This window comes from Clupea harengus, chromosome 9 (genome assembly GCF_900700415.2).
Source record: "Clupea harengus chromosome 9, Ch_v2.0.2, whole genome shotgun sequence".
Lineage (NCBI taxonomy): Eukaryota > Metazoa > Chordata > Actinopteri > Clupeiformes > Clupeidae > Clupea > Clupea harengus.
Genome location: NC_045160.1, coordinates 15261621 through 15276620, shown reverse-complemented (window position 1 = coordinate 15276620; position 15000 = coordinate 15261621). Strand labels below are relative to the sequence as shown.

General features: G+C 46.4%; 1 protein-coding gene across 3 annotated transcripts in view; it reads left to right on the top strand.

Annotated features, from left to right (window-relative positions):
• Nucleotides 1–15000, top strand: part of myo18ab (myosin XVIIIAb) — a 103502-nt gene that overhangs the window by 81651 nt on the left and 6851 nt on the right. The window contains exons 29-41 of one of the 3 annotated variants that reach the window (XM_031573615.2): nucleotides 446–569; nucleotides 893–1093; nucleotides 1598–1708; nucleotides 3996–4100; nucleotides 4976–5122; nucleotides 5239–5265; nucleotides 5498–5611; nucleotides 8484–8600; nucleotides 9736–9819; nucleotides 11059–11196; nucleotides 12339–12524; nucleotides 12866–13005; nucleotides 13812–13856. In XM_031573615.2, the coding sequence (XP_031429475.1) occupies nucleotides 446–569; nucleotides 893–1093; nucleotides 1598–1708; nucleotides 3996–4100; nucleotides 4976–5122; nucleotides 5239–5265; nucleotides 5498–5611; nucleotides 8484–8600; nucleotides 9736–9819; nucleotides 11059–11196; nucleotides 12339–12524; nucleotides 12866–13005; nucleotides 13812–13856 (1539 nt within the window). The remainder of the gene's footprint in view (nucleotides 1–445; nucleotides 570–892; nucleotides 1094–1597; nucleotides 1709–3995; nucleotides 4101–4975; nucleotides 5123–5238; nucleotides 5266–5497; nucleotides 5612–8483; nucleotides 8601–9735; nucleotides 9820–11058; nucleotides 11197–12338; nucleotides 12525–12865; nucleotides 13006–13811; nucleotides 13857–15000) is intronic. The other 2 variants (XM_031573616.2, XM_031573617.2) reach the window with 2 other exon arrangements.

Genomic DNA, 15000 nt, shown 5'->3' with positions numbered 1-15000 from the left:
AGTTCCTCAACACTGTTTTTTTTGTGTGGCAGGAGATGAGATAATGGCTTTGATTGTATGAAGATCAACCTTGACATCTATGCAGATTCGCTCGCTGTTTCTTTTCAGTATGTTGTGTGAGGAATGTTAAGTCATAAAAAGTGTACTGTGTGTTTGTGTGTGTGTGTGTGTGTGTGTGTGTGGGCAGGAGTTGTTTGTTAGTGCAAGTAGGACTCTACTCTGGAAGCTCTGTCTCCGTGTTGTGAGTGGCACTGGGCAGCAGCTCAAAGGGTTGTTTGTGCGTTTGAAGTGACTGTGCCTTCAATCCTCTATCATATGTACCTGTGTTAGTATGTGTTACTGGATTGTATTTGAGTATGTGTGTAACAGGCATGGTCAGTAAAGTTCTCCTGTGTGTGTGTGTGTGTGTGTGTGTGTGTGTGTGTGTGTGTGTGTGTGTGTGCAGGTTTGACTCTGAGCAGACGCAAGCTCAGGAGGAGGTGCAGAGGGAGAGGAACCAGAGAGAGAAACTGAGCCGAGAGAAAGACATGCTGGTTGGAGAGGTGTTCAGCGTTCGACAGCAGCTGGAGGTGAGACAGACACTCTATGTGTGCGTGTGCGTGTGCGTGCGTGCGTGCGTGCGTGCGTGCGTGTGTGTGTGCGTGAGAGAGAGACAGAGAGAGCAGACCAAATACACAAACAACCTGTTACATCCTCAGGTGAACACCTCAGGTTGTGTGTGTGTGAACTTGGTGTGAACTCACTGGATAATGATGTGTTGGTAACACTTCTCTCGAACACTCTCCATCTTTTTTTTTCCCTCTCTCTCTACATTTGTTCATCCATCCCTTTCTCCCTCTCTTTCTTTCTTTCTCTCTTTCTTTCTTTCTTTCATTCATCCTCTCTCTCTCAGGATAAAGACCTGGAGATGTGTGCGCTGAACCTGAAGGTGGAGCAGCTGGATGCGGAGCTGCAGGACCTGTCGTCGCAGGAGTCCAAGGACGAGGCCTCGCTGTCCAAGGTCAAGAAGCAGCTGCGCGACCTGGAGGCCAAGGTCAAGGACCAGGAAGAGGAGCTGGACGAGCAGGCTGGCACCATCCAGATGCTGGAACAGGTACATAGACACACACACACACACTCAAGCACTCACACACACACAAATGCTGTCACACTAATGCACCTTCAAGTACAACAAACATGTCATGTTTTTCTCAGACACACATACACACACAATTGCTTACATACATATAGCATCCGTATAGCACTGTTCCTATATAAAGCTACTACAATGGACACACCATCACAGTGTGCCCAGTACATCACACGGAGCGCCTGCTCCAGGCCACCCCTGTGAAAAAGCATACTGTAGCTCATCTGAGCGGCTGCTCTGGCCGTGTGTGGGAGTAAACCGCTGCTGCTGCTGCCGTGGCTACCCAGAGCACAGTTTCACCTGAGCAATATCTTACATAAAACCCCCAACGATACGCCTCATTCTGAAATGTCAAATATGTTGACTCATGTTTCAGCGGGGTGCACGTAGGCAATGAGTGTGTTCTAGCCCTGTGGCCTCCTACATGGAGGTAACCGTGTGTGTGTGTTTGTGTGTGTGTTTCCACAGGCGAAGCTTCGTCTGGAGATGGAGACGGAGAGGCTGAGGCAGACCCACTCGAAGGAGATCGAGAACAAAGATGAGGAGGTGGAGGACATCAGGCAGTCCTGCAGCAAAAAGGTGAGGAGACACCAGTAGCCCGTGTGTGTGTGTGTGTGTGTGTGTGTGTGTGTGTGTGTGTGTGTGTGTGTGTGTGAGAGAGAGAAATTGTGTCTGTCACTGTCAGTGTGTGTGTGTGTGTGTGGCTTTGCGTATTACCAATTGAGTCTGTATATGTGACTGTGTGTGTGTGCCAGAGATGAAGTGAGGGTGTTTGTGAAAATGTTTTAGCATCAGACTGCTGTTGAAGTTATTGGTCTTCACCTAGGGCCTGCATCGATATAGTTTTGGCTTACACACACAAATAGTCCAGGCAAAATAGCGTTTTACGACAGACTAATTGTAAAAGAATTTTTTTCAGCATAGATCATTTCTATGAGGTGTCCAGAACAACATACTAAAAGTCCTAAGAAATCCTAGTTGAGGAAATATGTTTAATTCTCATCAATCTGAGATGTGTGCTAATAATGCATGGCAAAAATACACCTCAAAAATGTAATTTTTTTCCTTTACTCCTATCAAAATGAAACTTTACACAATGAAAGTACCCATGAAAAGTAAAACAATTTGTATTACAAGTTTCTTTTGAAATTAATTTGTATATGCAAATGAGCTATACACTAATCGAATATGCCCAAAATACATCCAAATAGGCTTATTTTTTTCCTTTACTCCTACCACAATAAAACTTTACATAGTAAAAGTATACATGAAAAGTAACTTTTTTTGTATTACAAGTTTCTTTTGAAATTAATTTGAATATGCACATGAGCTCCACACTTATTGAATATGTCCATAGGCAGAAACACCTTCATATGTATGACAAATACATCGGCCCAATCTTCATCCAATCATCCTACTGCCAATGGGAGATGGCAATGCTGCTTTTAGACTGGCCTCTAACCTGAAAACTGCCTGGCTTGGTAGTACCTGCCAGGGGTATGGTGTTTCTGCCTATGCAATTAGGACATATTCAATAAGTGTGATGCTCATGTGCATATTTAAATTCATTTAAAAAGAAACTTGTAATACAAAAAAAGTTACTTTTCGTGTATACTTTTACTATGTAAAGTTTTATTGTGGTAGGAGTAAAGGAAAAAAATAAGCCTATTTGGATGTATTTTGGGCATATTCGATTAGTGTATAGCTCATTTGCATATTAAAATTCATTTTCAAAGAAACTTGTAATACAAAAAATGTTACTTTTCATGGGTACTTTCATTGTGTAAAGTTTCATTTTGATAGGAGTAAAGGAAAAAAATTACATTTTTGAGGTGTATTTTTGCCATGCATTATTAGCACACATCTCAGATTGATGAGAATTAAACATATTTCCTCAACTAGGATTTCTTAGGACTTTTAGTATGTTGTTCTGGACACCTCATAGAAATTCTTTTACAATTAATTCTATTATTGGCTCCAAAAAGGGTTAATTTGCCTGGCCTAAAAGGAGATCTAAGACAATAAGAGAGGAGTTGAAACTCTCAAAGAGGAGTTGTGTTGGCAAAGCTGGCGTGTGGGTTTGGAGCACATCACAGTTTTTAGTTACACAGAACTCATTTCATGCCCAAAATAAAAACACAAAATGCACAAAAAGAGAGGGGAAAAAAGCCTTTGGCCCCTTCATGTTTCATAAGAACATTCGTGTGTCTGCGTTTGTGTGTGGGCGATCACTTTGGCCGCACTCACTGCTGTTGTTTTGATTTTGAGCTAATGGTAGTTGTTTTGATGTTTTTTTTCTCTACTTAACCTCACTGGCTTTCTCCTTCCCACCGCACCAGCCAAAAATAACCTAGGCTAATTTCTGTGTTCATGGCAACAAGAATGCCGCGTCTCTCTTCCTGGTGGAGCGCACAGAGGCGCCTCGGGCTGATTGTATAATGCTGTGCTCCCCTGCACTGTAAGCCTCTCAGGTTTACTTCGCATTAGTGGACGTGGTAAGAGTTGAGAACTTAAGGACCTCAAAACTTCTCACTCGCTGTTTAAGTCTCCGCTCGCAAGTATATGCTAGGGCAGTGACTGGTGGAGCGATCAGAGTGTGTGTGTGTGTGTGTGTGATTTGTATGGTGATTAAAGCATTTAGCTTTGTGTGGAAATAAAGTCCTCAAGAAAGTGCAGTAGAGAAAGTTGTGTGTCCGTGTGTGTGTGTGTGTGTGTGTGTGTTTGTGTGTGCGCTTGAATGTGAGCATTCAAGACTTTATGTGGTGTGTTGAACATTCAACTTTGTGTTTATGTTAAGCATCCAAATGTGTTAGTTGAGACGTGTGTTTTGCCGTGTTCTGAACCGTGTGTGTGTGTGTGTCTGCAGCTGAAGCAGATTGAGGTGCAGCTGGAGGAGGAGTACGATGACAAGCAGAAGGTGCTCCGCGAGAGGAGAGAGTTGGAAGCCAAGCTGCTGGCTGCCCAGGACCAGGTACGTCCCCTGGCCACATCATCGAAGCTGAGGAAGCCATGTAGTTACGCCTCTTGCACACTGCCAGCGATGTGTGTACATGGTGGCTGCGGTGTTGGACCGCTGCGGCTCGGTTGCGTGTGTTTAATCTATGGTTAATCTGGCTACAGCCAGCCAGTCTGTATTTTAGTGCCTATTTTTGCCGAGAACTGCTTACCTCGCGTGTGAAAAATAGGCTCCACGCCAAAAGCTCTCAGCACAGCTTGAGCCGCACCTGAGGCGTCCATCTCACTCAGACAGCGCGCGCGCTGTGATCTGTTAACATGCAAATCAACAGGTAATGCAGTCGTCACACAGGGCATCTGGTGTGAAACGGCCCTTATGACTTATGACGCACAAGGCACTATAGCTGTTCACCACATCTACTCCCTTGTAGCTGAGGGAGCCATGCCATAATATGTATGTACGTATGCACTCTACTTTTCACTACGTTTACTGACTAACTTTAAGTTGCACGGTCGGGACCACAAAGAGCTGCTATTTTTTTTCTTCAGTTAAGTCAAGCAGCAACTCAATCCAAAACAGGTTTATGGACCTGCAGCCATTTTTAGCTTTGTGCCAAAACAAGCAGGAAGTGCAAGTCTGAGTTGTGGATTTAGGCTCATATGAATGCATCAAAGAGGGGCACTGGTGTAGATGACTTGCAAATTAAATCTCCTACTTGTAATTTGTTTAACTTTCATGAAATGACCAAACACAGCACACACACAGCAGTGGCATCAAGTAGACCCTTATAAGGTTTGAGTGTGGACTTGCTGGTCTCGTATGCTGAATAAAGCAGTGCTGTGTAAGTGGGGGACGCCCTCTCCATGGTTGTGTGTCTGTGTGGCCCACAGGTGAGCGTCAGAGACGTGGACACCGAGAAGCGTCTGAGGAAGGACCTGAAGCGCACCAAAGCCCTGCTGGCCGACGCCCAGATCATGCTGGACCACCTGAAGAACAACGCCCCCAGCAAGAGGGAGATTGCACAGCTCAAGAACCAGGTCTGGACCTCCTCAACCACTATACAAGCAGATAGTCAAGTCTAATCAAGCTGTTTCACTCATACTGAACAAGGCAGTAGAAGATTAGCATGTCTAATTCAATGTGTTGTTTGAAGTTTGCGAGAGGTGTTCCTTTGGCTCAGGTATGTTTGGAGCTCAGCTAATGCAGTCCGATAGCGAGTCCTTCGAGGTAGTCTTGTCCATTGTGTAGTTGTGCAGTGGTGGTTGTGCTCCTGCAGCTCCTCTTAGTCGTAGTACAGCAGTCGTAGTTTACTGTGTTACAGTGCTATGATTCTATGACTCACTTGAGGTTTTACTGTGGCACGAGTCTGTGGCTCACTTGCTCATGGTTCCCTGTCTCTGTGCACGCAACAGCTGGAGGAGTCCGAGTTCACATGCGCGGCCGCAGTCAAAGCCCGCAAGGCCATGGAGGTGGAGATCGAAGACCTACACGTCCAGATGGAGGACATCTCCAAGTCCAAGCAAGCCGTAAGTCGCCTTCCACCACCACCACATCATACTAGTCATGGAGCCGTGAAGTCCGAGACATTAAACTGCCTCCAGATTGCCTCTCAGTGTGCTCATTGTTTTAGCCCTGGGCGCAGATCCCAGTTTCGTCCACTACAGTTACCAATGTGCTTGTGAGGAATGGGGCGAATCCATTCTCACATCCCAGTTACCCAGACTCCCCTTCCCCATGTCTGCATCATGCAGCGCAACGCTGCCATTTCAATTATTGACCGGCGCAGAGGAGGAATGATTTCCACCCGTAATGGCATGTTTCCGAATCCATCTCTTAATTTCAACATGACGTATCACCTTGAAATGCATTACAGTTTAATAACACTGTCACCGGCTGAATATTATCAGAGGCACAGGGAAAGGGAAAGGGTGAGGGTGAAGTAATTGAGTTCGCACAGAGAAGAATGGTATAAACAGATATCAGGATGGGGGAGAGAAAGAGCAAGAGAGAGATGGATGGATGGGCGGAGAGATGGCGAGCAGGCGGTGTGTGTGTGTGTCAGGATGCTGTTTCTGCTCCGGTGCTTTATAGTTGCATTTTCCCACTTCTGTGATGTTGAAATCTGTCTGACGCCCAACGCAAAGCATTGATTTGCATGTATTGAATCAGAAGTGTAAATTTGTATACAGTTCTGCCCTCCCCATCCCCCAATTTGGCATGCATGCTTTTAAGCCTTCTCCAGCCGTGAGAGAGAAGATGGCTGAATCATTAATGTTATGCAGCCTGGGAGAGGCGTGTCAGAGAACGGGAGAAAAGACAGAATATTACATTTTACAATGAAATCAGATTGAATTTTGAATGCTGAATCTCAGGCACCGCGCTGCAAAGCACAGGCGTATCGACGTCCGGCCCACATCCACGCGTACAACTGCTAAGTTCTAATGTGAATTTTATTGACAGACGAAAATGGATTTTTCTTTTTGGAGTTCTCCAACAATGTAGACAATGGCTGATTGCAGCGTGTCACTCGAGGAGAGAAAAAAAAGAACGATCCCCCCCCCCTTTCAGAGCAGAAACAGTAAGAGAGAAGTGAATTATGAGACAGGAGGTTGTTTTTCAGGATGGAAGTGCGGAGGTGGATCTTATTTCTGGAGTGTTTGATGGTGTGTAGAGAGTTGGAGTGTGTTTGGTTGAAACATCATGATGTTTCTGTAGTGTATTTATGGCTAAAGAGATGAGAGGAGTGGAGGCTCTGAAGGACTACAGTGTCACCACATAGTTTTTTCTGTAGTGAGTCAGTTCCCCAGTAATTGCTTTTTAAAGGTGTGTGTGTGTGTGTGTGTGTGTGTGCAAGCACGCGTGTTTTGGCAGCTCTTCTTTTCTTCTTAATCTTGTACATCATCTTTTCCCAGACATCTTTTGAAATCCTTGTCCACACGCATAATGCTGTAAGAACGCTATTGTGTGTTTGGTCACAGACTCAGAAGGCTGATACCTCTTGTTAAGTTCTATCACTGATGACGGTCACATCCACGCTTACGGGATCTTACAGATACAAAAAAAAAAAAAACACTATCTCTTCTACTCGGAATCCATATTGTTTGTTTGAAAGCTAATAAGTAATAACAAACAGCGGGGGGGGGGGAAACACTCATCAAACTAATGACCCAGCTTTGCCTTCCATAAATCACGCGGCCTTGTCCGGCAGACTCCACTTTGGTGGCAAAGAAACGGATCTGGTCCATTATACGCACCCCGCTGTGTGTTTCCAGCATGCTAATAAGATGGATGTCACCGTGACAGTCGGCGTTTGGAGGACATTTCATTTCCCCTTGTCACGTGTTAATGGACTCATTAGTTCCCTTTTCTCTTTTGATATTCATATTTTTTCCCCCGGTCTCTTATTAATGCGTTCTGCCTCTTCTGCGACACCTTCCTCGGTATTGTCGAGGTAATTATAGCAGTAGACCTACACCTCTGATAGTCCCCGAAGAAGACGGGGCGAAACAGGATGCTAGCGCACAGAGGTAATTTTCCATTGTGCTTATGCTGCGTGGCAAGCGCTAATCACGGGGATTAGGTGTGGGAGGGCCGCAGTGACACAAGGCTTTGAGAGCGAGGGAGAAAGAAACAGAGAAAGAGTGTGTGTGAGAAGGAGAGATAGGATGAGTAAGGCCAAGGGAAGGAGAGACGGATAGAGAGAGAGTGGGAGGGAAGGAAAGGGAGAGTGAACAAGGGAAAGAAATCGATTGAATTCTACTCAGGAGGACGGCCATTTATTCATAAATGCATCTCCTTTTTGTCTGTTTCGTGTCTACTATGGACGCCCAAACTGAATGCTGTCCTCATCTTCTGCGAGGCCTGAATAAGGGCTCCCTGTGTCCCCTGAGGTCTCTCGCATCATCAGTTGTGTCTCTACACACTATTTGTCTCCCTCTCCTGCTGTCCCCTTTCTCCTCCTCCCTCTCTGCTGTCTTCTTTATCCTCCTGCTCTTCTCATGTCCTCTCTCTAATCACCTCTCTTTCTCTCTCTCTCTCTCTCTCTCTCTTCTCTCTCTCCCTCTCTCTCTCTCTCTCTCTCTCCTCTCTCTTCTCTCTCTCCCTCCCTCTCTCTCTCCCATCTCTCTTCTCTCTCCCTCTCTCTCTCCCATCTCTCCATCTCTCGCCCTCTCTCTCTCCCATCTCTCCATCTCTCACCCTCCTCTCTCCCATCACCTCTCTTTCTCTTCTCTCTCCCTCATCTCCTCTCTCTCTCTCTCTCTCTCCCTTTTCTCTGCTGCTTACCTAACCCTCACCCCATGTTTGTGTGTGTGTGTGTGTGTGTGTGTGTGTGTGTGTGTGTGTGTGTGTGCGTGTGCGTGTGTGCGTGCGTGTGTGTGTGTGTGTGTGTGTGTGTAGCTGGAGGAACAGCTGAGTCGGGTGCAGCGGGAGAAGAACGACCTGCAGTCCCGCATGGAGGAGGACCAGGAGGACCTTAATGACCTCATGAAGAAGCACAAGGCTGCTGTGGCACAGGTAACTGTACTTCAACCCCCCCCCACACACACACACACACACACACACACACACCTCTCGATGCACCGTTGGAGACCCCTCCGCCTGCCAGCCACATGCTGAGCCTGAGCTGCCTGCTCAGTTCTATTTTTTGCCTTACCCCCTCTGTCTGTCTGTCCTTCATTTATTTATTTTACTTCTTCATCTATCTGTCTATTTATTTATTTACATAGAGTCGAGGAGTGCTGTTTGTTTCCTTGATTTAAATTCTTCGAGTCTCGCTTGTGACTCATTTTCACTCTCCCAGAGGTCAGCTTTTATCAGACTCAACAAGCCCGGCTTGACATTGTTCTCATGCAAAAGGAACGACCCAGACGAGCTGCTGCTATTTTTGGAACAGAGGATTTAATTTTTTGAAGTGGTCTTTGGAATAGCTCCCATTTTCTTTCTATCTTTCCTTCTCTCTTTCTCTCTGTCTCTTTCTCTCTCTAAAATGCCTCTCTTTTATAAGGGGTATTTGTTCACACAAGTTTGAAGGTGTCATTGAAAGCGTGTGTGAAATCAGTGTGTTTTTGTGAGTGTGTGTGTGTGTGTGTGTGTGTGTGTTGATTGCCATCAAGCTTAAATGGAGGCTCCGCAGTGAGCGTGTGCAGCTTTGACAGTGACAGAGTGTTGAGTGATGCGTTTCAACTGAGACTTAATGAAAATATCCCCCGTAATGCAGAACGGCCCTTTCCTCTGGATGGATGAGGGGGAATAGCTTTGTTTAGTGCAGAGCAGATGCTAAATCCTTCCACATAAGTCAACCTCACATTGCACACTAATCAGTGCACTTTGCTCTGTTCATTACAATACTTAAAAGTCTCTGTCCCCTACAGAATGTCATATTAAACCAGTAAACCTGCCTCACATCACATCAGTTTTAAGTCAAGTCTATTGTCCATACAGATATCAATTGACACATTCATAATTATAACACAGGTTGATATCATTTGTTTTCGTAATTAAAGTCATTACCTTAGTGTAGAATGTGAAGTCTCAAGCAAATCTGTTGTGTCGTCTTGTATGGTTCTGTGATGTTTTTTTTTCATAACTGCTTTGCAAACCTGTGGAGTGATGAAGTGGTAACGCTGCTGTGTCCTGTTGTGTGTGTCAGTCCTCACAGCACCTGTCCCAGATCTCTGACCTGCAGGCCCAGCTGGAAGAGGCCCTGAAGGAGAAGCAGGAGGTCCAGGAGAAGGTAAGACCAGCATGGCCACCCTTCAGGATCTGGTACTACGGCAGCCTTTGTCACTCCTGGTCAAGAGAAAAATAACGATAACCATCTAATAGATAATAATAATAATAAATAACAATTTAATAAAGTTAGAATGTCAGGATTTGTGCTCTTCAAATGGTGCAGTGACATGATCGAGTGCAGGTGACCATTGAGGCAGCAGATTGCATAGAGATGTAAATTCTCGCGACCTCCATTGTGCATAGTGTAGCCTAATGTCCCCAGGCTCTTAACATGAGACTGTGATGGTTCAGTGTTTGAACCCAGCACTCCGTTTCCCCTCAGTGGCCCTCTGTCATGGTGAAGAGTGCCAATCTAGTGGCCATCAGCAGTTCCAACGCTTATCCACGCCAGGTCACCACTACTAGCTAATCTGGCTCACTTTGTAATACCAGCTTTCCTTTTCTGTAAGGGCTCGCATTGCAGCCTTGTGTTGCCTTTTAGTGCACTTCTCACCGCGGACAGACCACAGGTTATGTAGCAAACAGTCAGCAAGCCTATTTCTGATGAATAGGGGCTTCGCCAACTGCTCCACTTTCCACTAACAGCGTTAGGTAGACCTCACACAGGTCAGGACAATAAAAGGTCTGGTCCGCAATCTCAACACAGACGATTTAACTCTAACTACATGCCATTTCTACAGAAAAGCAAGGGAATTTTAACATCCCTCAAAGTTGCTATTATTTTACCAAGCCACCTCCAACCCTCTTTGGAAAGTGTAAACTTGTGCTTGGGCAGAGCCCTGATTAGAAGCTGTTGATGCACCTTGTTTGGAGCAGTCAGCGGAGAGCAATTTTGACGTAGTTAAGCGTTCGAGTCGAGATGAGGTGGAGTGTATTTAACTGTCCATGGTGCGCCCTCTCTTCCAGAGGATGTGGAAGATTTCTTTCATCTCTCATTGAAGAGAAGAATGTGCCACAGGGGAGCACTGCTCTCTCTTCACAGGGAGTCATCGTGAATAGGATTATAATGTGTATGTGTGTTTATGTGTTTGTGTGTTTATCTAAGTGTGCGTGCGTGCGTGCGTAGGTCTTTATGAAGGTATGGATGTATATATCAGCACTTAATGTCGATTGTCTGCGCGCGTGTGTGTGTGTGCGCTCGTGTGCCCGCAGGTTTTACATGAGGATAAAGACATGTGTATTGTGTGTGTGTGCCAGTATAGCGCTCATCCACCCCCTCCTTGCCTTGTCTTCCCTTCAGCTCCAGTCTCTGCAGAGCCAGCTGGAGTTCCAGGAGCAGTCCATGGTGGAGAAATCGCTGGTCAGCCGACAGGAGGCCAAGATCCGCGAGATCGAGACCAAGCTGGAGTTCGAGAAGACGCAGGTCAAACGCCTGGAGGTGAGAACCAGGCTGCAGTGGGCGAGCCGCTGACTTAAACAGTGCAGAGGTCCTTGGGTCAGTGTGCTGGACATATATTGTGTGGGCACACTGACCCTCATCAGCACTTTGTGGACTTGTTCTAGTGCTGTACTATTCAGTTTCGGATGGATGGATGTTCTAGAAGGTTCACAGCTCAATGAAGGTGTTAGGAGAAAATGCCGACAGTGAGGGACAAGGACTTCTTTCTCCCCCTCCCCCTCGTCTTCCTCTCCAGTAGTGACGGTCTTTCACATTTCAACATATGTCATATAATTGGGAATTCAATTTCACTGGGATTACATTGCGGTATGGTTCCTGTGACAAAATGCAGACTGTCGCTCAGGATTGAATGGGAATCATAATTGCAAAAGAAAAGTGCAAAGTGTCAAATGCCTAGCCATGCGCCCTCTCGCTCTCTCTCTCTCTCTCTCTCTCTCTCTCTCTCTCTCTCTCTCTCTCTCTCTCTCTCTGGCTGCAGTAGCTGAGTTAAACTAGTATTCGGGCGCAACCAGCAGCCCCCACTCCCCCTCTCCTCACCTGTCAGGTACACAAAGGCCCCATCGAGTTGGATTACTGCTCCCCCTCTGCTCACAATAGGGCTGCCCACCGGATGCTGGCGTCGTGGAGTGAGACGTTAGCCCTAGCGAATCTGAGCAGGGCAGAAGCACTGAGTAGGTTTCCTTTAGCCCCAGTGCCATGGGCTGAATGCTGATGGAGATCAGGGGTACAGGGGTACAGAGGTGCAGGGGAACAAACCTCTAGCTCTGGGAATACTGACAGTGTTGTGAGACAATGTTGTGCAGGGTAACTTTTAAGAGAGAGGTTTTCTTTGTGTGGGTGTTGTGACAGGTTTGTGCACTGTTTATGGCTTGGTTGGGATGCATAGGACATTTTTGAAAGGGTAGTTGTGAGGGCATATGTGATTTTGAATGATCCTTTGCTGGTCTGCAGTGGAAAAAGAAACGGCATCTGACTGTTGAGGAAAGTTTTCTATGTACTTTGTATTGACACTGTTTCCTAGGTGATCAAAAGCATCAAAGGGGAATGAATATATCTTCTAGGCGGCCTTAGTGTTGTCAGTGTGTCTCCGCGTGCCTCATGTTCTGCCGTTTCTCACGCAGAGTCTGGTGGCGCGTCTGAAGGAGAACGTGGAGAAGCTGACGGAGGAGCGGGACCAGCGCAGCGCCAGCGAGATCCGCGAGAAGGAGCAGAACAAGCGCTTCCAGCGGCAGGTCCGCGACATCAAGGAGGAGATGGCCGAGCTGGCCAAGAAGGAAGCGGAGGCCAGCCGCAAGAAGCACGAGCTGGTGAGTCCTCAAGGCCACCTCCCATCCCCTGGTCCACCACTTTGCCACTCTCATTCTCCACTGTAGGAGTCACTAGATTGAGTGATTGGAACTCATTAATAATATAAATACGTTGGTACTCTTTGGGTGTAGCATTGAAGCACACTGCAAAACCTTTAGTCAAACCCATACACATCTTACCGTCTTGCAGGTGTCTATATATATATATGTATATATATATGTGTGTGTGTGTGTGTGTGTGTGTGTTTTTGTGTGTGTGTTTTTGTGTGTGTGTGCGTGCGTGCGTGCGTGTCAAGGTTCTATAATGGTCATATACGTAACCCCTGCCCTATACTCAACAGGAAATGGACATTGAGAGCTTGGAAGCAGCCAATCAAAGCCTTCAGGCAGATCTGAAGCTGGCCTTCAAAAGGATCGGCGACCTGCAGGCCGCCATCGAGGATGAGATGGAGAGCGATGACAACGAGGACCTCATCAACAGGTATCCTGTTCGCCATCAGCTGCCCTCTGTATTAGTTCTATAGCCACTGCTTTACCCCAGCACCGAGGAAGTGATCTAAAGCAAAGCTAAAGGAGAGCAGAGGAAAGCCAGAGAGAGAGAGAGGGAAGGAAAGAAGGAATGTTCGAGAGATCTTCCTAAGAGTCTTTGCAGGCAGCTGTTAAAACGAGAGAACTCTCCGAGGCCTTTTCACACACCCTGAAGAAAAAGAGAAAAAAAACATGCCTTGAATACTGCTGCACTTTATTTGTAGCCTTTTAGAATCCACCACACTCAATCAGTATGTCGATCAGACTGGTCCGGTCCGGTACCTTACTTCAGATTGTGGCTGAGACTTGCTCACTGGCTTGCTTGTTGGCAGTAGCGAACTCAGGGAAGCCGTCTCTCTCTCTCTCTCTCTCTCCTATGTCAGTAGGCAATAAATAGCAGTGAGATTTGGGCAGTGTTTATGTGCTGCCTCCCGCCTTCTCTTCTCCTCTACACACAGTCATGGTGAGGCGACTGTACTCGGAGTCTGTAGATGCAGCTGTGGAGCTTTCCTTGCTCGGGGTAAAAGACATCTGAGGAGTCGAGGTTTCAAAGTAGCAACTCTCAGCATTGGTGTCACATTTCATGCTCTCTTACCTCCAGACATGGTTCATCTCTTGTTCATTTGTTGTTGTTGTTTATGTGAGTTTCATTTTTGGTTGTTTGTTTTGTTGTCCTCTGTGTTACCCCTTCTGTTCTGGATTTGACTTATTTATGTATGTTTGTGTCACCTTTTTGTTTTCTTCCTCCACTATCCACAGTTTACAAGATATGGTGACTAAGTATCAGAAACGAAAGAACAAAACGTGAGGAGCTGGAGCATATGTTTGGTCTTAATGTGAATCAGTTTTGTTCTTGCCCAGACAAGTGATGCAGTATTCACCTAGCTTTGAAAAATGCCTAATTACTTATTTATGCCCATACACAGTATTCAGACCTGCAGAGTAACGACCCCATCAAATGTCTCCCTTTTGACCTCATTGTGCAAAAACAGGATATTAGCTTCTAGCGAATTCCAAAGAAATTGTTACCCCATCACACGATTCTCCCTCCATTCAAGCCAAATTATACTGCATCACAGGCCTGGGGATTGGACTGTTTTTAACACCCTCTCTCACCAACATTGTTGTTTTTTTCTGTCCTCCGTGTGTTTTGCATGGCACCACATGCTTTGGTGCATGCCACTGAGAATAACATGCTTTACCCCCACCCAAACCAATCATGGGTTCACTCCTGCTCAGTTCTTCCCCCCACAAAGCTTCCACTTGTTGATCTGTTAACATAATGAGCTGTGCTTTAAACACACCATCTCCCTGCAGGCCATGTGTGTTTCCAATGTCGGGTAAGTCTTGACCTGTGTCTGCCTGCTCTCAGGAGGGACTTACCAGGGGCTCTTGCCGTAGGTCTCCCCTCTTGCCCCCTCCTTCCTACACCATGTAGACCCAACCTGCCCCTGGCTGTTGGGCCAGTGGGCCGTGTTTGAGCAGCACCCGGAGACACCTGCCGTGCCCGTCTAAATATTTCAGGGGGCTCCACTGTCGGGCAGAGGCTACGCCAGCGGCGATGTCGTGGCCACCTGCGTTCCAATGGGGGGGGGGTTGGGGAGACGTGTTCTTCATCAATCATTCAAACTCAAAAGTTAAATAATGGATGACCATCAAATGTCCTACAGAAATCCCTGGCAACGCTCCTCCGACAGCAGCACTAACCTCTGGCAGCGGGCCAGCTCATTCACATGTCAGTAGCTCTAGGCATGTACTAGGCTGCACTTACTGTGTTTTCCATTTTTAAAGCCCTTGTTAAACCGCAAGCCGCCCCCCATTCCGTCCCCTCTTTATGCTGTGTAATTAATGGCTAATGGCTCGCCAGAACATGACTGGTGTAAGAGCTTTAGTGTGAAGTTGCGTAATGCTGTGTTTGTTTTTTTGTTTTGTTCATTTTGTGGTTGTA